At 48.1% G+C, this 27,192-nt stretch overlaps 1 protein-coding gene across 1 annotated transcript in view; it reads right to left on the bottom strand.

Annotated features, from left to right (window-relative positions):
* Positions 1-295: 295 nt before the first annotated feature.
* The window catches only part of WBP1L (WW domain binding protein 1 like), a 33,240-nt gene continuing 6,343 nt past the window's right edge, over positions 296-27,192 (bottom strand). The window contains 4 exon segments of the mRNA XM_006039452.3: positions 296-2,107; positions 2,109-2,698; positions 3,820-3,981; positions 14,523-14,625. Coding sequence (XP_006039514.2) covers positions 1,955-2,107; positions 2,109-2,698; positions 3,820-3,981; positions 14,523-14,625 — 1,008 coding nt within the window. The 3' untranslated portion in view covers positions 296-1,954.

Raw genomic sequence — 27,192 nt, 5'->3', positions numbered from 1 at the left:
GGGACAGGCTTTCACAAACCTAAAAGCAGGTGGCAGGTCATCCCCGGGCGGCCTCACGTACCAAACGCAGGTCTGATCCTACCAAACACAAGAACGGTCCCCGTGACACAGTTGCTCTTAACAGATCACATCTCCCGCATGCAGGGAAAGATGAGAGGTGCCCCGAATAACCCACCTTTTGCTCCCCACATCCCTGCTCCCAATGCCCCCTTGCATCTGACCATCAAAGCAGCGTTTAAGGGCAGATATTTTTTTTTCTGTTCTCAGCTCGGGAAATGATGCGCACGTAGTCGAGTTATGAGAAAAGACTTTATATTTTGGTTTCCACCTTATTGAAAACTGATTTTGGTTTCAATCAATCACATCTGAATGTCTGAGTTCAGGTTTCGGTATTTTTTTTTCCCGTAACAGTAATGATCTGGACGATCATAATTAAGAAAGGGGAGAAGGGGGGAAAAAACCCCCCAACAACAGCAACAAAAAAACCCCAAACAAACCTCAAGCACGATATAGAGTCCGAGTCCTGCCCTTTTTCCACAGGGGCACTCCAGGGAATGTTAGTTTTAGTATTTGTGTTTTCCTTCGGGTTATTACTAACGAAATCGCTACTGTTTAGTAAAGCACAGCTACAGTAAATTTTCTTGCAGTCTTACAGCAGGTTTTGTATTACCAGTAGATCACGCATGCATGCACTGCAGTCACACACACATACGCTCACAGACGTTATACAGTAGCCAGTTGCCACCAGAAAAAAAAATAATAATAAAGGAAGAAAACAGACATTCGTTTCTTTGTTTTTTAAGTGGTCAACGGTAAAAATCGCACCAGAACTTTGGATTGAGAAGAAGAAAACAAACAAACAAACCCAGAACGAATGAAAGAATACTGCACAGGTCTTCCACGTCCGTGCGGCACGTCATCCTTTCACCACGGACGGAGCGCACGTCTCCATTTGTTCACCATGCGTCACTGACACTTGAAGGCACGCTGGCCAGAGCCCTGTTCTTGATTTTGTCGTCTGAATGAGAGCGTTGCCCAAAAGGGGGCGAAATAAAGCAAGCCGTCCCTTTGGCAGCACGCGAGCTGAACGTCCTTTAGAGAGACCACAGTATGTGGAAAGGCAGCCCAGCTGCCTGGAGTCTTACCTCCTAGCTGTGCTCTTAGAGGCATTGCCTGAAGGAATACATTTAAGGAAAAAAAAAAAAAAAAGGCCAAAAAAGTAAAAATCAAAAACTGCAATACCCTCGTTTCCAAATTGCACATCTTCGAGTAACATTCCCTCTGGAAGAAACTGGTCCTTTGGTTACCAGCTTCAAGCGGGCCGTCTCCTTCCTGCCTGCCGTCCTAATCGCTGAAGCTCCAGGAATTACAGCGCTGGGACTGACTTAAAACACGTATTGTCGGGGCAGGGGAAAATTAGAAGACAAAAAAAAAAAAAAAAAGAAAAAGAAATCCTCCCTTACGGGTCTGAATCCAAACCAGAACTCTTGGGCTGCTGACTGCCAGGATGATCAGAAGCTGCTTTGCTTCTGGGAAGACACCTGGAGGCGGGGAGCCACAGCGTATGTTCCTGATCCTCCCAGGCTTCGACTTGCTGAGCTTGGCTGATTGCAAGAGAAAGCAGGTTTTTTTGGGTCAAAAAAAAAACAAAAAACAAACACGCTAAGAACCCGTCACCAAAATCATCCCGAGGAACGACCCAGTCTGCCACGGCTTTGCTCGGACATGTGAGAGCCTCCCCCCCACCTCCCCCCGCGCAGGCGTGATCGAGATGCAATCCAGGCGTGGGTGCCTCTCCGCTGAGCAGTGCTTTTTGGGGGAGTTTTCCCCAAACGACAGCTGGAAAAATATAAACCAAGGAGAAGAAAGAAAGAAACAAGGAAACAAGGTTGCGCCACCTTTCCCTTCCCGACGGGTTCAACCTCGATCAGATTCTCCCTTCCAGCTCCTCCGCTTAGCTGGGAGAGCTGTTGGCCTGAGAGTCCTGCTCGTTTATTGTGTTCAAGAGCACGCACACTGGCTGCCGGGGCAGGTGGTGGTGGCCGTGTTCACGGGGCTGCTCCTCGGCGGCACCGAAAAGGCCCCCCTCCTCCTCGTCCCCCGTGGGAGCGGCCGCTGCAGCTGTCGCAGAAGTCCAGGGGCCCGTCCAGCGTGTCGTCGATGAGCCCGTCATACTCCTTGAGGTCGTCACCGTGGTGGCCGCGGTTGCAGACGCACACCTCGATGCCCGAGTCGCCGGTGAAGCGGCGCTGCCTCCCCGGGGTCTTGTCTTTGGCCTCGGGGATGGCGCCGTTCTGGTCTAAGCTCTCCGAGCCGTAATCCTTAAGCAGTTCCTCTTTGCACTCCGAATCTTTCTCCGGGTAGGACGTGGGCTCGGCCGTCTCCTCCAGCTCGGCGCCGCCGCTGGAGTTGCCTGGCTCAAAGCCCTGACTTTTGGTGACCGCTTGCTGCGTCTGCGGCGTGGCGGGCTCGGCATCTCCGAGGCTGGGAGGCCCGGTGCTGTCGATGCCACCGTTATTGCTGCCGGGTGCGGCGGGAGAGCTCTGGGCTGGCTGCAGGGTCCGTGGGGCGTCGGGGATTGTGCTACTGCTGCCTGCTGGGCCACACTGCTGATGTAAGGCACTGTATGGTGGGGGCGGGGTCGGCGGTCGGTTCACCACTTCCTCGTAGGGGGGCAGCAAATAGTTTGGCAAAAATCCTGAAACGGGGAGGCAGAGAGAAGTCGTTAGTCTGGGCACGGAGTTGCCCGTGGCAAATGAAAAGATAGGTCACTGCAGCTCTCCAAAATCCGCCCTGACAGAGAGGCAGGGAAGTCCCCCCATGGTGGAGAAGGGGAAACTGAGGCACGGAGCAGAAGTGGCTTGCTGAAGGTCGCACGAAGGCTGAGCAGGGAACAAAAGCCAGGTCCCTCAACTCCCAGGTCTAGGTGTTAGCTACATAACCACCCTGGACATAGCACCACGCCATACCCGACAATGATCCCGTACCGGGCACAGGAAACAGATTACGTGACTTAATAGATCTGCATTTTCAGCTTGGACAGCGGTGCCATCTCACACATGCAAGAGGCAGCAATCGCCATTGCAATAAAGGCCTCACCCCCTTTTTGTGCGTTAAGGTTGGACTCAGCGTTGCTGGGCAGGACCCGAGTCAAACGCTCTCGTCGTGGCAGCCGAGGGCGGCCGTGACCAACGTATTTAGAACGTCTCCAAAACCTACAAAAGCTTTTCTACGGGCAGCAAAACATCCCGTGTCAGCATAACGGGCTGAATCAAGGGGGGGAAAAGAAGCACTGTTTCCAGCGTAGTGTTGTTTTAAGGCATCAGGGCAATAAAAGTGACGCCAGTCACTGCGCTCATGGCAGCTCCCAGGAGGGCACTGGAAACCCAGTGCGGTCGAGTAATCAGAGCGCAGGGCTGGGAAGCAGGAAGATCCCAGCTGAGTCATCGCCTTCCCCCCACCTCGGGCGACCAGCTTCTGTCAAGCCACTTCCTTCTAAGCCTCAGCTGTGCAAGCTGCACAAACAGATATAAAAGCAGGAGCGCCGATGCAGCCGGGCCCCAAACGGTGCTAACTACGGTGCTTTTAACACCTCCCCGCAGCTCTGGACAGCCCAAAAGCTTTAAGGCCTGGCCCTGCAAGGAGCTGCATAATAACAGTGCTGCACTTGGCACAGCTCTGCTCCCAGACTGGACCGTGCTACGCCCTCCGGGCAGCAATCGCTTTCCTCCCTCTGGCTATAAACCACTACGCAGGAGGCGGTGCCCCCAGGCTCCTTGGTCCATTCTGCACCTAGGAAGGTCGACATGAAGTACGTACGGAAATAAAAGGGGAGGGCCGAGTAGTTGTGGGCTTCCCGGTAAGCAATCAGGTTGATTTCATGCTGCCGCTGTTGGGCCTGGAGCCGGTGTTTGGCACGACGGTGATGGCAGACGCAACAGCAGCTTAGGATGATGATGATGGTCCATACCAGCCAGAACCCTGCAGGCAAACAGGGAGGAACAAAAGCCAGTTATTTCAGAGGACGAACGGGGAACGCGAGCCACGTAACATGCACACAGACAAGCCGATATAAAGGGATGATGGGACAAGGCACGAAGCAGCAAAAGTTTCAGAGTTAAAGCCACGAGTCCTGAGGACGCTGCATGTACTGCTCGAGGCTGCAAACCGTGCAGGTTCCAGTTAAGTTTGGCAGCAATGTACTGGGACCCTGGAGTGAACTGGGAAGCGCTGAGCATGCACTGGTGCTATGGAGAGGAGGATGCTGAATGGTGATGCTGGGAGATGCTGGCTGGGGGCACGAGGCCACGCTGGCCAGGCACTGTCACCCCACAGATCCCCCCTGCTGAAACAGGTCTTCAAGCCAAAAATAAGGCTAGAGCTGTGAATAGCAGAACATGTCACCCCCAAACCACCGGACAGACCCTTCGCCTTCAAAAAGGACACCGGATTTTATCCATGCAGCAAGACCGACAGGACTCGGACACATTACAAAGCTAGTCAAACACTTGAGGCTAGAGAGAGAGAGAGAGAGACTCTTCAAGGTATTTAGACATCTAATTCCCATTGAAACTTGGCTTGTGGAACAGGGGGACAATAATTATCTTCTGTGATAAATACTTCTATCCAAATCACAAAGAAAAAAAATCCCCGTGATAACGTAGGAGAGCGGAGACTCCAAACACAGGGAAAAGCAGAGCTTGTTTCTCGCATAAGCTAAATTTTCTAAGCTTGAAGACACGACCGACAAAAACACAAAACCCCTAAATATTAAAACAAGTTTATTTTTGCATCTCTGTCTTACAGACTCTGAAGTGAAAACAAAACCACAGGTGCAGAATATCTATTTTTCCACTGCTTGTGGGTTTTGTGCTTTAGCACAAATCGTATGAGGTTTCTTTCCAGAAGTGAAATTCAAATGCCCGGACGCTGCTTGAATTGTATGTGATCTGCTGGAAGATCAAAATCACAAAAGCATTTCTAGAAATGAGTTGTATGCAACATCATATTCATACCCAGCTTAGGGGACTTCATCCCTTAAACCACAGCGCCTATGAAGTAACTGCTTTAGACTCACTTCTGTTATTTTTTAGTCTAATTTTTGGCCTGCATCATATACTTTTTAAAGATATTGGTGGATCAGCAGCTCTCAGTCTTTTTAGATACAAGACACCCCTTGCCAGACTCAAAGCATCCCTTGGAAAATGCCACTCTTAGCTTTCACTGGTTCCTTGAGGATGGAAAACACAACAGAGCAGGTCTTCTGTTGCAAAGACCTCCGAACGACCACAACGGGTCAGCATGTTTTTGGCATTCTTGACTCCTATTTGAAATCCCAGGATTTATCTTGCGAACTACGGGGAGGTGTTTGCACACTGAACAGTGTTAACATGGTATACCGCCCTGGAAAGGATCTCACGGCACCCTGGTAGAGAATCACTGCGTTCGATAAATGCTGACAGCATGTCACACAACCAGGTTTTTATTTGAATGGGAACTTTGCAACTGATTGTACTCACACCAATTCAAAATGACATATCCTGATGGTAAAAAAACTCGTTTCTGAGACTGTACGAGACTCACAGAGAAGTAGGGCTGGAAGGGACCTCCAGAGGTCACCTCTAGTCCAACCATGATCATCTCTGCCGCCTGCCTTCAGACCCTCTCTTTCTCCACGTCCTTTGTAAAACGTGGAGCCCAGAGCTGCACGTAATACTCTAGGCGAGGAAGGAGACACGCGGGGGCATCAGCAGGCGACAGGTTTGAATTTAACAACTGCACAACTGATTGCAGGTGACAAAAAAGAAAAGAAAAATCAGGGATGGGAGTGAGGGTCACAGATTAATAACGGGGGGGCATCGACAGTGCCCGCTGCCCCCTGAACGAGTCCAAGGAACCTGTGACCATCGAGCAGTGAAACTCTGCCCGGAGATGTGAGCGGAGGAGTGACAGGAAAACAGCGCCGCCGGGATGGATGGACGCGCGGTCCGACCCAGTATGGCCTTTATTATGTTGTACATGGTCTAAAAAGTGTCGTCCCTGGACCATGCTGACAAACCAGCTTTCCCGTGTGCTTATCCTTTCCCAACTACTACAGCTTCTTAATCAAGCAGCGTGAAAACAGATTCACTGTCATGCATTTTATCAGCTGTTTTCCCCAAGAATGACCGACGTCATCGCTGATAAGTGGCACGTACTCAGTCGAGACGTGCTGGAGAGCTGTCACGGTTAGGCAATCTCAGCGGTAACAGAAGAGTTTGGCCTACAGAGGAGAACTTGCCTCATCAAGGCCTACATGCAGCAAATTAAAAGAAAAAAAAAAGTTTCTCTATCAATCCTCTATTCCCAAGGAATCTGCTGAGCTTTGCGGACACGCCGATACAGACCTATAGATGCTCCTGGGGTGATGCACGGCTTCTGTGTAACAACAGGCAGCAAAACACCTCCAGCAGTCTAGGGCAGCAAAAAACAATCGCCCCGTTTATTCCTGGTTTACTGTGCAGATAATTAACATCCAGGTTCCTACAAAGAGGGTTCGCGAGCGTGTCCATGACTCCAAGCAGTCGACACCTCTTGGCCGTTTCTCACGGGAATCTACCGAAAGGGTATCCACCGGCTAAGATATGACGGCAAGGGTTCATTGACCCTTTCTGTGTCAGTTCCTAACAGATCTGGTACTAATCTTAGCAAAAGATGATATGGCTGCAGATCATAAGATCTTTAAGTCCTAGCAGATTCTTAGCGCGCTGACCATACAAAGTAAAAAGCAATGTGGATAAGGTTACGTGGTGCTGTTTCACGGGTCCTGCCACCGCAGTTAGGGATTGTTCCACTACTGGGCACATCAGATGGCCTAATCTGTGGCCCTGCCAAGGTTTTCTAGTGTGAAATCCCTTCAGGAGCTGGGACACCAAGAGACGTTCTGTGGTTTGTGTTTCACTGCAGCCACACGTGTCTTGGTCGGTGGAGCAACTCCTGGGCAGTGCTATTGCGCAGGTTTATTCCTATGGTGGGGTGCTGCAGCAGAAGTGTCCACCCCGTGGCCCGTCAGAGTCTCAATCGGCTGGCCCAGCTGAATCCTTGGCGGGGTCGAAGGCTATGAGCTAAGAAGCCCACTAAGATACGTGGTCAGGAGGATGCCCACAACTGGGAAAGAAAGTGCATTAGGGCATGAGTGTCCATGAATGCACCTCCTGTCAACTGGTCTGGAGCCAGCAATGGCGAAAGCGTGAACAGAAAGAGGTGCCGGATCGTGCACAGGAGGTCATTCTTTCTGGGGAAGGAGGGATATTCGCTGAACTCATGATCGGTCCACTGGTAGGACACCCACGGGGATCAGAAACAGCAAGGGGATGATCCGATGGCTGCTGGCGGTCCTGGCTGCCACGCAGGGTGTACTGCGAACTGAGCCGGGGAAACAGCTGCACTCTTAATTTAGGGAAGCACACTCGGGGCGGGAATAAATAAAGACCATGCGAAGGGCCAGGCTTGCCTTCACGGCAGCTGTTAGCCCTGGTCCGTGCGCTGCAGTTGAGGCAGCATGCCATGAAAGCAACCGCACGGCTAAGGACCAGGCCAACTGGATTCACGGCAGTGGAGGAGCTGCGGCTTCAAGTGCCCCAACCCCAGAGCATAACTAGCGTCAGCAGAAGTTGAGCGATGGCCCCCCCAATCACCCCCCCGGCCAAAGCACCGAGCTTAAAGAACCAGTTTCTTTTTTAATACATTTTGCATTGACAATCACAGAGGAAAACTCCAAGGAAGAGGAATGTGGGGATGCATCTCACTGCCAACCTGATGACACCCCGGGGTAAACTGCTAGCAGTTTTAATAAACTACAACAGGTTGGGATGGAAACATGCTTTCCTTGGAAGACCGGCCAGCCTTTTCTTGACCTAGGGACTTGTGGCATCGAGTTCTCTTAATTAAGCAGGGAAGAAATTGGCTCATCAAGTTCTACGTTGAAACGAGGCGTTGCATGGAAGGGACTGTCGAACTCAAGGACATTTCCAGTCGTCAGTTTAGGAAAGAGTCAAAAGTTGAAGCCCTCCCTGTTCCACAAACGGCTTAGCCCTGAGAAGCGCTGGCATCCACAGCACACTCTTGGGCAAACATGCCAGCAGGCTGACGGCGAGGCCATCCAAGAGCATTTATTGTGTCAGACACACAGCCAAGGAGTTGAGCTTGGCCCGAAACCTCTGTGCCAGGTAGTGTCAGAAGCTTTTAATAAAAGGAGCCCTATGCCAAGAGCATGACATGGGCTTCCTGGATGCCATCAAGCACTGCTGGAAAGCTGGAGGAGGAATACTGGGCTCGGGGCAGCCAGCACGGGAGCTCAGCTAAGGATTTGCACAAGCTGTGACTCCGCTCCCAATCTTTTTTTGCTTCTGCAAACATCTGCATGCGCGTGGAGGATATGCAATGAGAGATGGGTCGGTTCACTATTCTTCCCATGACAGAAATCAAGGCTTAAAGACACAGAGCGACCTGGGCCACTGGCCACAAATTTGCCCGATCTCTCTTTTTTTCCCCAAGGCATTCCCTACAGAAACAGTTCTCCGTGAAGGAGGGAGAAACGTTTTGTCTGACGAGGGACCGGATAAATACCACGTCTGCCAATGGCGATGTTCCCAGCAGCAAATCTCAACGAGGGAAGCTCCCTTTATCCTGTGCAAAATGGAAAACATGTTTTCTGTAATGTTCCAAGGGCAGGAACAGAATAATCTGCCCTGGAGTTCACAGCTAACTTGGGCTACTGCCACTTTTATTGGCAGGAAGCTCACAAAGGCCAGGCCAAAATACGCTGTTGAGTGCTTTTCTGTCTGCTTGACAAACCTGCTGGGTAAGAGCCCTGGCTTGACAGTATCGGGTTCAAACAGAAGGGGAAATGGGATGGTTTCATCGACTCAGAGATGCTCTTCCAAATGGCACTCTTCCTCAAAAAAAGAAAAAAAAAAGGAGCGTAAGCTCATTCAAGAGTCAACGTTCGTTGCACCCGAGAACGGGATTATTTGAGTCGGTACTGGCTCCCCTGGTGCGCTGGCGTTTCGTGGCTGGCTTGCAACAAGCACTCTTGGTCTCGGGGCCGCCGTTTCAGGAGGCGGCGGCTTCAGTCAGGAGTGTCCCTTGAGGAACTTCAATTTGGACTACATATGTTCCCACACGCCATAAAAGTTGCTAAATGCAGTAAATGTTTGCGGACAGCACTGGCCAGAGAAGGCCAAACAGCTCTAGAAACTCCAAGTCCTGTTTGCTTGTCCTCAGACGGAGCTGCTGACCGAAGCACGGGGCGAGAGACGCAAGTGGCAGCTGATTTCTAACCTTCAGCACAGTGGTCAATACACACCTGATGCAACCATCATGCGAACTGAAGAGACGTTACACGGCTCTGAAAATCCCTGCTTTACTGTCCTTCGAGTAGAGCCAATACGACGCAGGCGGGCAGCCGCCCCCCGCGAGCTCCCACGCCTCTCCCCCAGGGAAACGATCGACAGATAAATAACGCCTCGGTATTCCAGACTGGTTTCAACAATGCAAAGCCGAAACCGAGACGTGTCATCACCCACCTCTGATGTTAACAGACTATAAATTAAACAGCTTCAACTGGATCCAAGGCAAACAACTAGCTTCAGATTGCGACTGAGCTGCCCTGGAAGGTGTTTGCAGAAGGTTTTACACAGGCAAGGCTGGGTGCTAAGTCCAAAGCCCAACAAGAGAGATGGAGGGTGGGATGCGACTATGAAGAAGGGATGCCGGCGAGTTATTCTGCTATTCCTTGGCGCTCAAAGACGAGAGATTAGAACAGCCCAGAACAGGCAAATGCAGATGCCTATATAAGAAGGCTCTTAGTACAAGGGCCCATCATCTCCTCTTCCTCCTGTTTCTTTGCTGCTGTCACCAAACCACATAAACGAGTTTAACATGATTTTGCCAGACTTTTACTTCCTGGAACGGGCTATAGATGGGATGAGGAAATAGCGTTGCAGAAATTGCCGCGTTTAACTTATCCGCTGTTTAGACTGGACTGCTGCACAGCCGCAGAAACCTGCCGCACTGGGCTGCCAAAGGTAAAGATGACGGGAGACGCCAAAGAAGAGAAAAGTCAAGGCAACCAGCTGGAGGGCTGAGCCCAAAGCAAGGAGCAGGACAAACCTGCCACAGAAGAGCAGGGGTGAAAAAGCCAGGAGAGGACGGATGCATGACTTCACCGTCAGGGAATCAGAGTTTGTTGTAAACTCTTGGAAATGAATCTGGGTCGGAAAGCCGCCGGGAACACGCGTGGTGCAGCAGCTGCTAGACTCTTAGACACCAACGAGGTACGAGCTCTGCCCAAAGTCCCTGGCTGAGGGTTTGCTTTTGGGGGGAGGCAACGCCCCCCCAAACCCCCCACACTTTGTACAGATTCCAGGGGGAAGGTGCAGACGATCAGTAGGAACAGATGCCAAAATATAAACCCTGCTGCCGGCAGATGGAGAACTTCCCCTCTTTTCCTTCTGCTCCCGGTGCCTGGATAGGAAAGCTCCCCCCATTTAGAAACGAGACGCTTAGCCTAATTAGGGACCTATCTAAATCGTGGCGACACAAAGGGGTTTTCACGACTTGCTCATTGGCGTGCAGTCACCCACATTTTGTGGTGGCCCCGCCCCTTGGCGCTGATTGGCAGAGACCGGGGAGGGAGGAGGGGGAAGCTGCCACCTTGATTGCTGGCTACTCTTCATGTGGCCCTGCCCCTTGGCGCTGATTGGCAGAGAGGCCCCGGCAGGGGGAAGCGGCATGAAGGGAGGCCGCCATTTTGACTGCTGGCTGCACTGCCCCACCCCTCAGCGCTGATTGGCGGAGAAGCCCCAGCAGGGGGAGTGGGGACGAGGGGGCAGCCGCCCCCACTTTAATAACTAATAAGTTTATTTGTTAGGACTAGTTTTCGTTTTGTTCAGTTTGATGTTGCTGTTGTTGTCGTCGACTTCGTGGCCAAGCCTGGACTTTGCCACCCCTCAGCGCTGATTGGCGGAGAAGCCCCAGCAGGGGGAGTGGGGACGAGGGGGCAGCCGCCCCCACTTTAATAACTAATAAGTTTATTTGTTAGGACTAGTTTTTGTTTTGTTCAGTTTGATGTTGTTGTTGTCGTCGACTTCATGGCCAATCCCGGACTTTGCAGTTTCCACGAACGCCGTGAAACGGTGAATTAAGTCGGCCCCTAACCAGAAGCAAGGAAAAACGGGGCAGTACGCAAACACCTTCAGCAACCTACTTCTAGCGGTCCCTGCCGCGTTCGTCGTGGTGCTGCTTTGGCGATGCTTTCCGCCCGGGATCCTCAAGGATTTTAGACAAAAAATGCCGGCTTACACCCGAGCAGGCACTCACTCTCTCTTTCAAAGATGGACAAAGCCCATTGCTGTTGCATACCCCCTCCCTCCACTTTCCTTTCACAGATCCTCATCTCAAGAAAAAGGAAGGGTCTGTTCCAAAAGTGAACTCTTCATCCCGTTTTCTTCTAGCCGCATTGCAACTTAAAACTGAGTCTTAGGGCATTCAAACTCTACAGCTATGTTATTTGGCAACCAGGCGCTGGATTTTTGTTTTAATAAGGGGTGGGTGGAAAATGTGAGCGACGCTGTTATCTAATTTTAAACACAGCCCATCCACCTGCTTGGCATATCAAGTTCTTTATTTCTCCGCTCCACCCCTTAACAAAAATACACTGATTTTGCTTCCTATCCCTCCCTGCTCCCAAATCGGTTTGTGATTACTGCAGACCTTGCTCGGTGCCGGTTCTTTCCAGAACTCTTCCGACGACCTCGCTTGGAGACCAAACCTCCCTTCAACTTGCAAAAGGGCAACGAGATCCTGTTCGTGAGATTCCTTCCCATCAGCCACAACACGGGATTGTGTTACAGGAGGGATGTCTGGCCAAAAGACTCGTTTTCTGCGTGCCGCACAAGGAACCGACCCCCTTCACCCATCCCTCCTTCCAAGCCAATGCGGTAAATAAATCAAGGATCTGACTCAGCAAGACCAGCTAAAAGCCGTGGGCCTTGTTTTCCAACACACAGCCGTGGCAGGAGCTCGAAATGGCCGACACGTGTTGCAGCTTCTCTAATGCAGCCTCCGCACCTGGCTCAAGTCGAGGGCTTTATCAAAATCGGTAACGGGCATAAAGTGAGCAGCTACGAACTGGAAGCTATTTAAGCAAATCCCTCCACCGATGACGTGGAGGGCTGCTGCTTTCCAAAGGGTCACTTTGCTGCCTGTAATAATAGCTATTTTTTCTCAGAGTGCCCTTCACCTTGAAGGATCTCAAAGCACGTCCCCAGCCCTACAGAGCGTTTGATGAACAGTTCGGCAGATGTGCCCAGAGAGCGTGTTTGGCTCCATGATCTCAATCTCACTTCGAGAAAGTCCTACATCTTATCTCCAGCTACGGAGAACTCCAGCTAGCCCCTGGCACCGTTTAGGATGCGCTAGGACATCGTTCATGCGCTGAAAATTCAGGACCGGCGTTAAAGAAAAAGACCAAACAAATTCTCTACAATGACGTGGGAGTGATTGGGCCAATGGTTTTATTTCTAATGCAATAAAAGCATCTCTTAAAAGGCATATGGAGCGGTTGCACGGATTTCCCGCAGAGCGCAGCTGTAGTTGAGGGCTCGGCCAAGTACGTGGGACCGCGTACGTGTTCGTCTCGCCTACGCTCCTTCCCCCACAAATGCAGCCACACCTTCGCAAAGAGGCATGGAAACTGCAGGGCATGCAGCACACGGAGGGGAGGGAGGAGATACAGGACGAAGGACATGGGGACATGGCCCAGCTTTCTACAGAAAAACCCTGAGGAATCTTTGTTGGCCACACAAGTTGTGAATGAAGACTTTCCCTCTCTCCTGTTTCATCCACAGCTCTGCCACAGAGAAGGACAAAGAAGCGCTGGTCCCGCCGGGATTTCAGCTGGAGGTTGCAAGGATCCACGGACCCTGAGCCCCATCACCTCCAGAACGATCGATCTCTTGTTTCTTTGTGCGTTTTGCGCTATCTGGCAAATAAAATAGATCAGCAAAGCACAGAAGACCCCTTAGCAGACACAGCCCCTCTTGCTGGTTTCTCCACAGCCAGGTAACTTCAGCGCACATCTCAAATGTAGCCTTCTGCAGGCGTGCTCGATTCACAGCCGCACCCTCCAAGCTTCATCATCGATTTAGAAAAGCAAGGCAAATGTCCATGCAAAGGCTGAAGCATCAGGTGTCACGGCTCCAGGATCTGGTGCGATCAGAGCTGCCCATGCTTGCTTTCATACATTTCACATAAGCATGCCACTTGGGAAGCTGAGACTACCAGTGTGTCAGAGGGATTAAGCGGTAGGTAGAACAGTTAGGCAAAAGCAACAAGACCTGACAGGGTGCGGCGAGAAACGGTATCAACGCTTTGGAGAGCAGCGAGACGGTTCAGAAGGCCTTCCAGCTGCTTGAACAAAGCTTCCTCCTAAACCCTGGCATTATAAAAGTATGTTGAATATTACCACTGCACCTTTTGGGCTTGATGAGGGGGAAGGGAGGAATTCTTCGGCCAGATACAATTTTAGAAGCAAGTGCCTTTCCATTTTGATCCTTCTTTCCTGACCTTTGAGCCTTGCTTTTCTCCTGTGCCTTTGATAAGACTGCTGCTAACGAAGTATGTGCTGCCTTCCAGAAGTGACAGTGAGTTTGGTTTGACAGGGAGCTCTTTAGAGTCAACGGAGATAAAGTAACATGCAAGAATCCTGTTTTGGACTATTCAGAGAAGAAATATCGGCAATACTCAAGTAGCCGGGGGCGGGGGCGGGGGGGACCCCCTGAACTGGAGGGGTCAAAACCAGCCTATATACATCAGGACCTGATGCACATAATCAGGCTATACACCGAATTTGCTCAGTCGAACTGTACTCCAAATTGAATGTCTCATTTCTTAGGAGGCTGAACTTTCCTGTTCTGACGCCTAAGCAGAACAAAGCCCTATAAAAGCCAATTATATGTAAATTGACCCAAGGTTGTGGGGGTTGGTTTTTTTTTTTTGTTTCCAGACACTGTAAAATAACAACAGGAGAAAACGCAGTGAATTGATCCTTCAGCTGAGATTGTGGAGCTGCACCACAGAGCTGCCAAACCTGGCAGCGAAGAAATAAAAATAAGCACATGGCCTTGAATGGGGGGAAAAGAAAATTGGAGATTATTACTTCACAAGAACCAATTCATCTCCAAGGCCAAGCATGGCTGCCCAAAGCAATTAGGAAAGACTTTTTTTTCATTCTGAAATCCAAGTTCCCAGTCACAGCTGTTGCTAGGAAGAACCATCCTCTGCTACCCCCAAAAATGCTGGGCCAAGCACATTTCAGGAGAGACAGTTTCCCTGCCCAGCCCAAATGAGAGGTTTCTTTTGCTGCTGTACCGCTGGACAGAAGTACGTAAGAGTTCATTAAAACACGAGGAATACGACAAAGACTCACAGTACAGCATGCATGATTATGGAGGGGGGCTATGAAAAAAGGAAAGACTTACACCAAAGTTCATAGTAGTAGTTGCAACACTGTGACTGTCCACAACAGTGGCCTGTTTCACATATATAACTTTGATTGTTGACCCCCATGCAGGTTTCCTTGTCCTAAAATTAAATAGATACAGAGGTTACTGACAATACCTTTTCAGCACGTGTTAAACAAGGATCTCAAAGCACTTTAACAAACATGAATTAAGTCTCCCCGGGCAGTACAGTGAGGTAGGCAAGTCAAATATACCCAGAGAGAGTAAGTACTGCCCGAGGTCACAAACAGGTCCACAGCACCCTCGGGTCGGATCAGCGCGGACTTGGGGGGCAGAGGGAGGCTCGCCTCCCTCCGTAGCAGGGGGACACAGACCTCTTCTTTGCATCTCTCGAGTGTGTTTGAATAAACGACTTCCCGTCTTTGCAGCAGCTGAGCACTGCCAGCGCCCTCGTCCCCCTGCTTCACCCTTGGCAAGTCAGAGCATTTTTGGTGCTCGGGGGCACTGTGCCCGGTAGCTGCGTGAGACGGTTGTTCCTGAGGTTTGAAGACCAGCTTAGACACCCACTTGTATAGGATGGTTTAGAAAGGAGTGATCCTGCCTTGCGCGGGGGGTGGGACTCGACGGCCCCCCGACAGCCAGTCCAAGCCAATGTTTCTAGAGTTGAAACCAGCTCTCCCCATACCACTGCTCTTAGGCTTCACCTATCAAACAGCCCTCCCGTACGACATGCCTCTCCTCTCCGCTCTTAAAGCATCACGCTTTGTGATCCAGGCGTCTCGTAGGAGAGCTGTTTTATTCCAGGTTTTATTTAACTTTGCTGTATTACTGAGGCTGGTGCCCAGCAGAGGAAATGCAATTATAACTAGACTGGTATAATCAGAGTGAGGACTGCTTGGGTTCATTTAGGTCCAAGTGGCAATTACTGTATGTTCCTGCAAGATTCTGATCTGAAATTATTTTCTTGTAATTAGCACCATGTTTTATAAAATCAGCTTTCCTGTAAAACTTCTTCCTGGAAGACTGAATATTCCAGGAGCGGAGCCAAATCAGCTCTACTTTATCACCCTCCAGTCCTCGCTCCGGACAGTACAGAGATGGAAAAGAACCGTGGTATGAGGTCATCTCATCCCAATCCAGCATTAAACAATGCAGGACCGCTCCACGAGACACCATAATTACCAAGTGCTCTGGCCAGTCCTGTTTTAAAGACCTGAAAGCCTGGGTGGAGGCAATGCAATGCAAGACAAGAAAGAACAGTTTTTCCAGGCTGTGGTACGTCTGGCCTCCGCATGCACTTACAGGTGCAGATGTGACATGAAAAGAAGAGACAGAGCAAAGGACTTCTTTAAAAGACTCTGAAACAGGTGTGCAAGGTTTAGGCGACACTGTAATTGTTGCTGACATAGTTATGTCAGCTATGAGGATGAAAAGATCATATTCTCCCAATGATGCAGCTCTGCTGCCAAGTCCCCTGTCCGGACACAGCTCTTCCAAAGGGCTTAGCTAACATCAGTCCAGGAGGTGCGGGTGCTACGCTAACAGAAGGAGCACTTCTGCCATCACAGGCCACATCTTATACCAGGGACTGCCATCAGGATCAGGCTAACACTGCAGAGTGGCTGCAGCCCTGTCACGTAGACAAGCCCACCGTGCATTTGTGAAGTTTGGAAGTTTACAAGTCGTACCACAATTTTTCCAGTTAACTTCCATTTTGGAAGAATTGGGGACAGGCGCGTACTGAAGGAACTACAATCATGTTTCAAGCATAACTTTAGCATATAAAAAGCCGTCTTAAAAATAATCCTGGAGCAATTCAAACCAATAAACCCTATGTGCACCTTTACCTTACACTTTAAGGGTGCCTGTACACACCATGGGTTATAATTCTCATTAAATAGGTTTATAAAATTTAAACTTGTTTATTTTGGAGTGACACATTAGTGTTTGCACACACTAGGTTTTTTAATTAATTAAGCCCAGTCTCCATCCAGCACCACAGGAAAGCAGGACGGTCCAGCACTGCCCCCCTGGCCTGGGGCTCCCCACCACATACCCCGTGCCCATGCCACAGGGAGCTGGCAAACTGCACAAGAAAAAAGCAGAAGCAATTCAAAAGCAATTCAAAGGGGTGAACCACAAAAAAGTAGCAGCCATTTGGTGACGAAAGAGGGTCATTACACATCTTTGAGTTTGCACACAACAAATCCATGGACGCGACGCTTTAATTCCTGGCGAGCCAAACTAAACTACGTCCAAGGAGTTTTACTTTAACGCACAAGAAAGAGTCCAGAAATACAGCTCATGCAAACAGACATTTAGTTGCAGCGCACGAAAGGGCAAAAAACGTGGTGTGTACAAAGGCCCTAAAAGACGACACTGCAGACTTCCAGAGTACCTTTCATCTGGGGATCTCCATATTGTCCAAGCCACATCAGTTCTTTCCAGTAAACTTTGATGCAACACTGCCTGTCTTCATGAATCCGTGCTTGGCACACAGACTGCACAAGCCCAATTTTTTGTCTGAGCCAATGAACTATCAGCTCGCTTACCAACAAAAATCCACTTACACTTGAGGTAGAGCCTAGCCGCTCTCTAGTGGGTCAGGTGAGAGAAACAGAAATGTGCTATGTCAACAGAGAAGATGGAGCGAATCTTAAAATAGCATTTGTTTATACGTTACGACTAGCATAACCGCAGGGTTAGGTGACGTGCTTCCAAGTAAAAAGACGTGACTGTTATTCTTGGTACTTCACAGGCCTTTGGAAGCCCTGAATATTTTGGTTCCCCCATTTTCAGAGCTTTTTTAGCCAAGTGCCATTTCATCACTTTCTGAAAATACATCACTGCCACCAATTGCAGGTTGGGGAAGTGACACGGCACTCAAAGCCTTTTCCTAAAGGAGTTTCATCCTATTTTGGGATGCAAGGAACATGCAGGTGTCAGCACTGGCATTCCTACCACCGCCCCCCACCCCAGCCAAACTAGCGCCCCCGACACAAGCCACACTTCTGGCTTCAGCGCCCAAGTGCCCACATCAAAGCACCAGGGTAGTTTCTAAAAGAGGAAAAGGCTCTGATGTCCTCTTCTGCCACTGACAGGATCCTGCCCCAGATTTCTTCAACAAGAAGAGTTCACAAAAACCCCCATGAACTCTGAAGGGAGTTTTGAGCAAGTTTAACTGCCCAGGACAACAGTTTGTAGCCTGCTGCTTTCCCTGCCCCTCCACCTAGGACATCAGAGTGGGGCATGGATATTTTTTACAAGCTTTCCCCCAAAATCCACCACCCCAAGACGCAATTACACAGAGGGCTGCCTGTCCTGCCAGTCATGGAGATCTCCCAACCATCTTCGCTGTGTTTCCTTAAGCGCTGCCTGACTGCCTGACGTGCTTTGAAATCAGTTCAAGCCAATCAGAAAGCATTAACACCACTGAACGGTGTTACACAGCTGCACATCTTATGTTCTCATTTAGAGGGGCTTGTGTAAAACTGCTAATAGAATCACAATTCCCCAAGAACCTGAAGTCTTTCCCATCTGCAATTTCTAGGAAGATGATCAAACGTCTAAGTCATTATGCTAAGCCAATCATAACGTTTTCAGTTAACTACCACATTAATCTAAAAAGGTAATTATGGTCAGGCAAATGGCTAGAAAATTACCAGAAACGGCATGTCTCGCAAGATATCAGCTACCTGGGTCTCCTAAGTCTTACCTTCTCTCTCTATTTCACATTATGCTTTTATTTTCAAAACTCCCATTAGTGCCATAGAGCCACGGTTCTCTGCCAAACAGCAAACTACATTTTTTTTAGCTCAAGCAATAACACTGAGAATAAGGGTCCGGTTGCAAAAATCTGTAACACCGCTGGCAATGCACGCGACAACGAACAGCAGCTTGGGCTGGCAGCTGTGACAAACTCAGAAACAACATGGTGCACGTTGACTGAGCAAATATGATTTGGACTAGAGGTGGGAGTCCCAAAATGCCACTTCAGAATCTGCTTTCCCCCAGGCGCCAAAATAAACGGTCGAAGGAATGAACCAGCCTGTTTCGTTCTGCTCAAAGCAGACTTCTTCCAAGATCATCACTGTTTAGTAGCAGATCCGTTTCCGCCCGCCACACGGACCTTTAACGAAGGTTTAAATGTCACTGTTTTTTCCACCCCAGTTGCTTGAATGTTTGAAGGGGTCAGATTTAGCTGGCGCCTTTCATCACAGGATCTTTGGACTGCATCATCCCTCTGTTTGAACTTGCAGACGGGCTCCCCCTGGCCTGTAAAAACCTCATTTAAGATGATTGTGCTTCCCGTCACAGCTTTGTGCAACACCATCCCTGCCTACAATGACTTGTGGGGCCACGACGTTTATCGGTTCTGGGGGCAGACAGGTCTACTAAAAGATGATCCCACGAGGTCCTCAAAGATGGGTAGGTAGGTATCATTCATGCCATTCCTCCGTACTCTTGGACAGCTCTTCTACCAGACCATTTTTTCCCAGCCCGCAAAGCAGCTACTGTTCTGTGCAGCAAATCCATGGGTTCTTGATAGCGCCTGAGATCAAGTGACCTTCTTGCTTGTGTCCTACACGGTGAGAACTTGTCCTGCTTTTCCTCTCCAGTGTGGTGGAAAAAAATTTTAGACCCCACAGATTACCTCTTGTGCCGGCCACTTCAGACTCCCGGGCTGTCAGCCCCCACCAGTGCGCCTCACCACCCGACTGGGATGCCCCTGTTTCTATTGCTGAAACAGGACCAAAAGAAATGAAGACCCCTGCTTGAACCTTTCTATGAAGTTCCTCCAGCTCATTTGCTGTGGACCTTTGTGGGGCAGCAACCTGAGGTTTTGCATATGATTTGAGGTTTTCAGTTGCCGTCACTTCTGAACAATCTCATCTCAGAGAAGACATGTGGTGAAACCACCAAAGCTTAGGAAGGAAACTCTGCTAGACTCAGATCATACTGATGGAGGGACAAGAGTATCTGGGAGACTGCTGCGGATAGCTCATCTGCAAGGAACACATTGGCCGTTACTGGAATTGAGAATCATTTCTTCAAAGGATATCCCTCGGGTTGTGACGAGCACTGATTTCCCCCACCCCACCTGGATCTACAAACCAATGCATTAAACAAGGTATATGCTGTCCAAGTGTGTGACTGGAGCAGGCTCTACATCAGCTGTGCAGGTGGAGGAAGCCACAAATATTTTCTCTTGTGAACTGTCTGCTGCTACCTGCTTTGTTAAGACTTAGATATCTTCACACACGCCCTCTTGCTCCTTCACTCCTCCAGGGATATATATCAGGCCACTTCTCCCACTCCTCTTCATGGCTTCTGGGCACAGAAGGCTGCACGAAAAATCATAGGACCTGGAAGTTAAGTAGGGCTGGAAGGGACCTCATGAGGTCTAGTCCAGCCCCTTGCTCAAGGCAGGATCATCCCCGACTAAACCATCCCAGCCAAGTGTCCATCTAACCTGCCCTTGGAAATTTCCAGGGATGGAGATTTCACAGCTCTTCTAGCCAGAGGTTCCAGTGCTTGACCACCCTCGCAGCCAGAAAGGTCTTCCTAATTTCCAATCCAAAACATCTGCTGCAGTTCGAGGCCATCGCTCCTAGTCTTTCCAATCTTTTCACATCTTCCTTGAAGTCTGTGGTCCAAAACTGTGCACATTACTCCAGGTGAGTCCTCATCTGTGCCAAATAAAGCAGAAGAATCGCTTCTCTTGATTTGCAAGGGTCAGTCCTGTTACTATAACCCAGTATATGCTGTTGGCTTTTGTTGCAACAAAAACACATTGCTGGTTTATATTCATTTTATGGTCCACTGTAATTCCCAGATCTTTCTTTGCATTACCGCAGCCTAGCCAGTCATTCCCCAATCTGTATTTGTGCATGCAAATACTCCATCCTAAGTGCAGGACTTAGCACTTGTCCTGGTTGCCATCCCCTCCACATGGACTTGGCTCACACCCTCTTCAGTGAAACACCTCCTGGCAATTCTGTTCTTCCACCAGGCTCCAAAATGCCAGCTTGCATAGAAGGCTCCTTCATCAGACGTTGTGTTGCATGAAAAGCTTATTTCATCACCACTGCAAGTCTGACATGCGTGTTGCATCTCCGCATGCTCTTTTGCACATACTTTGATGTGCAATACAGTCAATGCTTTGATCTGGCATTTAGAAACACAGAATCATAAAAAATGAGGGTTGAAGGGACCTCAGGCGGTCACATCTAGTCCAACCCCCTACTCCAAGCAGGACCAGCCCCAAATGCAGCTTCCCAGCCAGGCTTTTGTAGAGCTGGACCTTAAAAACTTGTGCTGTAAAAAAATTAAAATAAAAAATTGTACGGTGAGGTACACGTTCTCGGTGCTTCGCCAACAATTAATGTAGCTTTCAACAGCAGTTCTTTTGCATGAAGATTAATTTTCATAAAACTGCCCCTGCTGAAAGGAATATTAATTTTCATAAAACGGCCCCGGCTAGACTATATTAGTCACAACGCTGTCGTGTCTAAGTAACTATCAATATTCCAGATGCTGTCTCCTGGACACACACAGCACAACACAACACATCTTTTTATTGGTATGGAAAACAAATTTAAAAAAAAAGAAAGAACGGGTATGGACGAGACTGGAAAAATATTTTCAAAATATGTAAACTCACACGTGCAAAAGATTCTCAGGGAAGCAAAACTAAAGGACCAGTGCATTTTACTGACCTACCTTCCTGTTTAACGGCTATTTTTAAACAAGACGCTGTGGAGGTCATTTTAATCAGTGAAAGAATTTTTCAGCCTAGTCAGACTGTAACCATTAGTGTCTTCCAGTTAAGAATTAAAAAAAAAGGCAAATGTTACGTCATTGTTCCCATTTAGCTCTGAATTCATTTGCAAGCTTTTTTTTTCACTAGCTGGAAAAAAATCCTTCCCTTCCCTAACCATACCCCTCTCCCCCCAATCTGATTTTACCGAAGCATTTTAGGACTTACCTATAAATACCAACACTGCAGAACAGATCCCAGTGCCTGATTATAGGTGTCTGGGCAAATCCCCTTTCCCCACCCATTTTTATCGGGCTACTTACAACCTTTTGTGACCTCCCAGTTACCCACGACTGTCACTTCCAGGATGGATGTTGCAAGAGACTCTACCTAGGGTTACTCTTGAAGGATGTTCAAATTCTGCGAGGGCAAGAACACTCCAGTTTGCTCACTTAGACGTTGGTGCACGAAGTCCGTCCGCGAGGAAGGCTGCAAAGAACGAAGGGCTTCCAACGAGTTTCCACGTGCAGTTCCAGGAGTTGGCTTTGTCCTAGAAAGTACCGTATGATCTAGGGTTGTCGGCTGTAGCCGTGTTGGTCTAAGGACATAGGTAGGCAAGGCTCTTTGGGTAGATGTGATCTCTTTTATTAGACCAACTGAGTAGTTGGGGAAAAACGTTGGAAAAAGCAGCTGAAAGCTTGCAAAGACCTTTTTTTCCAACAACTCAGTTGGTCTAATAAAAGAGATCACGTCTACCATATGTTCTAGGTAACTTCTAGCTCCCTTTTTGGGCTTATTCCAAGAGCTGAGATAATCTGGGCAACAGGTGTTGGTGGATCTTTGATATGAATCATGTTAAGACTAACTGGTTCCAAGAAAGGGCCCTCAAACTTGGGATTAAATTCCCTACCCCCAATGCCAGTTTACTGACCTTTGTGATCACGGTTCAAGACTTGGGACCATGTGGCTTGGAGTTTCTTTTTTGTATTATTTTTGATGTATGAATGTGGACGGTTTTGTTTTGTGATTACAACTATAGCCTTTGTGACACAACAGCAATATAAAAAAAAAGTAAACGACTTCCTACCTCGTTTGCTGGCGTTAATAATAAACCTGTAACTGTGAGTCAGCAATGCCACAGTTTTGAGCAGAAGCTTAACGATATCGTTGCTTAAATCCTACATTAGCACTGATTTAAAATGGAGTCTAGCCTTTTCAAAGTTATAATAAAAATGTAGTATCGGGCACTCCTCATTTTCAATAAATTTACAAACAAAATCCTTAAAATACTCATCTGGATATAAGTATGCTGAGCACCTGAAGTAAAATTGTTAATCCATTTCTCTTAAACCACAGAAAACACCCATGCCAGTGTTAAGATTAGATATGGAGAATTATTTCTCTCCTAACCTATATTCTGACCTTGCTCTGAAATTGGGTTATAAATATCAGGAAGGTCAAGTGTTGAGACTGAACCATTTCACCTCTCTAATCTCTGCACATATGCCACCTCAACCATCATTCACAGATCAGTAACAATTGAGATTACACGGCATATAATTATAGAAATAATCTCCCTGCTCTGCCCTGTGCAAATATTCAGTTAAGAACTTGTTTTTAAACAGATAACCTCCATTAGCATCACTTCTTGAACCAATACGAGAGACAGAAGGGGAGGACACATTTTGACAATGAGGTGCCACTATCGCGACCAGAATAAGGAGATTTCAAACAAATGCCCGAGCCGTTTGGATGCTGACAAACACTGACAAAAGTGAACCATGCACCTCTGCGGAGAAGCAAAAAGCAATGTAAGAACCTGGCCACCACTTACCGTAATTTAGGCATTGAAGGTTTCTAACCATGAGACGTGTGGGAGCCTAGAACAGCTTGGCTACGGGCACAGCGGAGGCAAGCAATTGAACCAGCTTTGAAATGAAGCTTGATATGTTTAAGAAAAGGGATACGAGGGACTGAAACCAATGACTGAGGCGGGTCCCTCGCAGTCTCATGTCCAGGTGCCATCAATACCTAATCTAACCAACCTTCCACCACTGGCTATGTTTCATATAGAGCAAAGCAACACCTTCCTTTCCAACCACTGTAGTCTTAACAAGGATCACCGAGACCCTTTTTTTTTTGGATGACTGATTGCTGGTAAGAATCTGCCACAAAATGCTTGGGTTAGGTTAAAAAAAATACATATGCGTACACACACATACAGACATACACACACACATACATGTTTGCCTTTCACATGGATGGTCCCTTTGAGATGTGTCTATACACACACACACACACGCACATGCACATGCATATATACACATAATCAGATGTGAAAGGCAAACGTTTCCTGACAAAAAACTCCGAACTGAAAACCACCTGATTAAGAATTCACCCCAGCTGTGCTTTTTTAAATGCATACAAATACAAGACAGTAAATACAATAGAAATTTAGGAACAAGTGCCGAGTCTTAAATCAGCCTTGATGCACACATTTTCAACAGAATATTCGGTGAGGTGGAGTGGCACCGATAATACAGTTTATTCACCAATCGCATTCATTTCCTAAGCGATGCTTTGATGCTAGGTGTTCTTGACTTAAAACATCTGGCTGCCTCTGGGTTTTCCTTGTGGTTCCATACATCACATGGAAAAGTGCTACCAATCAGCAGCTACATTAATTGTAGCCACATTGTTTTATTAATACGAATATCATTAGTTGTGGTTGCCAATGCTCAACCGTTCCCACAAGATCGTACTGAAATGCCTTTAAACAAATCACAGGGTATTTTATAGTACCATTCTGATTTCAAATGGTAAAATTTTCCTTACCTGGTCTCTCCAGCCTAACCGAAAAAATCAAACTATCTGAACAGTAATACTTGACCTTCACGGTCCGGCACTCGCCTATGTTCAAACACCAAATTACAACTCGCGCCTAGAAGTGGGTAGTAGAGGAGTCAGCGTAACAAATGCCATATTCACGCACCGATGTTAGGGAACAAGAGTTAGAGGAATTAGATTAGACGGCCTTCAGAAAATGGATATATTCCCGCTTTGTATTTTGTCTAATTCACAGTCTGATCTTACATAATACGCTTTGAAACACTCAACAGTCAAATGGCTGGCAAATCAACATAGGAGAAGTGCTTAAGCGGCATCAGGTATAAGAAGCTGGAAACAACTACACTAAATCCATGTTAAGGCTTTCATTCCATTGGTTTTCATGTGAGAAGATAACAATTTGGCTAATCTTGACCACCATCGATGCGAGATAAAAAAGGAACCGCGTAGCAACTGAAGCAAACAACCGCCTTCGTTCAAACGCGGTGAGTTTGGGTAGCAAGGAGTTAAAGAAGCCAGGCTTTCACTGCAGAAGATTTTAGGATGAAATACTAATGGATATCATAAATTAAGCCGTGTTTGATAGTTCGTTACTGCCCCCAACCGTGCTCAGCATAAATCAATCATCTTCAACTTCTCCGCTAGCTAGCACTGCAAGCCAGCACTGGCAGGAGCACAGGGGAGCGCTACCCATCGCACGTCAGGATTGCCGGGCGTCGGAGCTGCGTGGGGCTCGAGACCAGCCAGGCCGACGCAGCTGCGGGTCAGGACGGGGGTGCACCTGCCAATGAACATACGCTGACTTTACAGCCCCTCGTTTGTATTGGCACAAAATCCTCCCAACGTGCAACAGAGGAAAATCACAAACGTCGAAAATACTGCGGCTTGGGAAGCACAGATTTAATTAATAAAAGCATTAAATGTTGTGAACTGCTCAATAATCAAACAGATGCTGCTCTCTGCCACGGCGTGGGGAATCAACTTTGTGAGATAAGAGACGTCTTACGAACTCTGACATATGGCACAGGTACCGTCTACCCTTGGCACGTGAACAAGGACATGCCAAACGCAGGGCCCAAGTGCTACGGCAGCATTACCTAGAAATGTTCATTTATTTATCAGTCTTATGCCTTGCTGGAAATCACATTACCACGATCTTAGGCCTGCCTGCTTGGTGATGTCATTTCCAGGAAGGCAAAATGCAAAATAACTGTGATGATGTCAGCAAACAGAGCTTAAGCATTTTAAAAATTCATAGGATGTTTCTTTAAAGAATAAAAAGGGGGGCAAAGGGGGAAAGAATGAACCAATATTTTATTTGCTTCCTGGCTTTCATCCTCTCTGTATACAAGGGTCATGTTTTCAAGGCCTGCTCTGCTTGTGGGTAAAACGTTCTCACATAATCACACACTCCCAGAGGCTGTGGCTTCAGACACCAGAGTACACCTAAATCCAAGATAAGCCTTTGGGAGTTTAGCTGATATTACAGGAAAACTGATTTTTAACATTGCAGGGAACATTTTAATTTTAGAGGCAGATAATTTTTGTGGGGGGAGACTCCCCTCCTTTTCTCACACTTCAACCAGGGGAACAGCAGTTCACGCCCCTTCAACCAGCTAAAAAATGGCCAATACCGTGGAAAACATTGCCACATCGGACAAGGTTGAAGTGTCAGTTAATTGGGGTTTAACATTTGAACAAATGCTTGCACACAAACTAGAGTGAAGGGATGCGTTATCACTTGATGAAGTAAAGGAACCTAAATGGGAAGGTTTATTTTGATCAGTTTTCCTGAAATTGTCTTTTAACACTTATTACCATATTTACTCAAATACAAATCAAGGTTTCCCCCCCAAATTGGCATGGGGGGTGGGGGAGGAGTCCCTCATCCTATAACTGCATACAAGGAAACCTCACAAAATATACTGTCTATCATTAAACCGCTGCCCAAAGCAGCATGTGCTCAGCAATGAAAACCAATTATGAAGTTAATTAAATGTAGCCAACACTGAGCATGACTATAAAACGCGAGGCCCAAACTGAGTAAACGTGCTGATGGGAACCTTCTTTTTCTTGTTTTGCTCCTTAAAAAGTGGGTGGGCGTTCCCTCCACAGGGAACTGGCATCAGGCCTGGAGGTTCTGCAATACCAGGCTGGCACTAGGAGAGCCAGAGCCTGCCCTGACACCTTCCTCTTAGTGTCCAAAATGCTTGATCTTAGCCAAAAGGCCGAGATGCTGATGGGAGCCTACCACAATAGCTTAGTGCAACCCATCTGAATAAAATATATGGTAGTGTCTAGTGAGTGCACTCCCCCTTGCCAATTACTCTTTTCCAAGTCATGGTGAGCCACTACATTGCATACATTTTTATTTCCTCTTGACTCCCTCAGCTGAGCTGTTCCTTTCTTTCCCATTCCCAATGATTTCTCTTTCTTCATCCAGAATCCCTCTGTTGTTGCTCCCTCTCTCAACCAGGCACACATGATCAGTATGGCCCCACCTTCCATGAAGTGGAGCCAGACCAAGTTGTCCCGTGCCTCATCCACATATAAAATTTTGGAAAATCCCAGGACTTGCGACAAGAACACCCGGATCCAGTCATAAGTGGGGGCTAGTTAGCACACAGATGCTTGGAGGGGAGGAGGGCAGTATTTGGATGAGCTCCATCCGAGGGTAGTAAAGGCACTGGCTGACATCATTGCACAGCCACTGGCGGGGATATTTGAACACTCATGGCATATGGGCCAGGTCCCGGAGGACTGGAAAAGGGCCAATGTGGTCCCCATTTTCAAGAAGGGGAGGAAGGAGGACCCGGGCAACTATAGGCCAGTCAGTCTCACCTCCATCCTTGGCAAAGTCTTTGAAAAAATTATCAAGGCTCACATTTGCGAGAGCCTGGCAGGAAAAATTATGCTGAGGGGAAACCAGCACGAGTTCGTAGCAGGCAGATCATGCCTGACTAATCTAGTCTCTTTTTATGACCAGGTTACGAAACGCCTGGACGTAGGAGTAGGGGTGGATGTCGTATACTTAGACTTCAGGAAGGCCTTCGATACGGTATCCCACCCCATACTGGTGAA

The sequence above is a fragment of the Alligator sinensis genome, unplaced genomic scaffold, assembly GCF_000455745.1.
Source record: "Alligator sinensis unplaced genomic scaffold, ASM45574v1 scaffold61_1, whole genome shotgun sequence".
Taxonomy (NCBI): Eukaryota; Metazoa; Chordata; order Crocodylia; family Alligatoridae; genus Alligator; species Alligator sinensis.
This window is presented reverse-complemented; position numbering and strand designations above follow the sequence as displayed.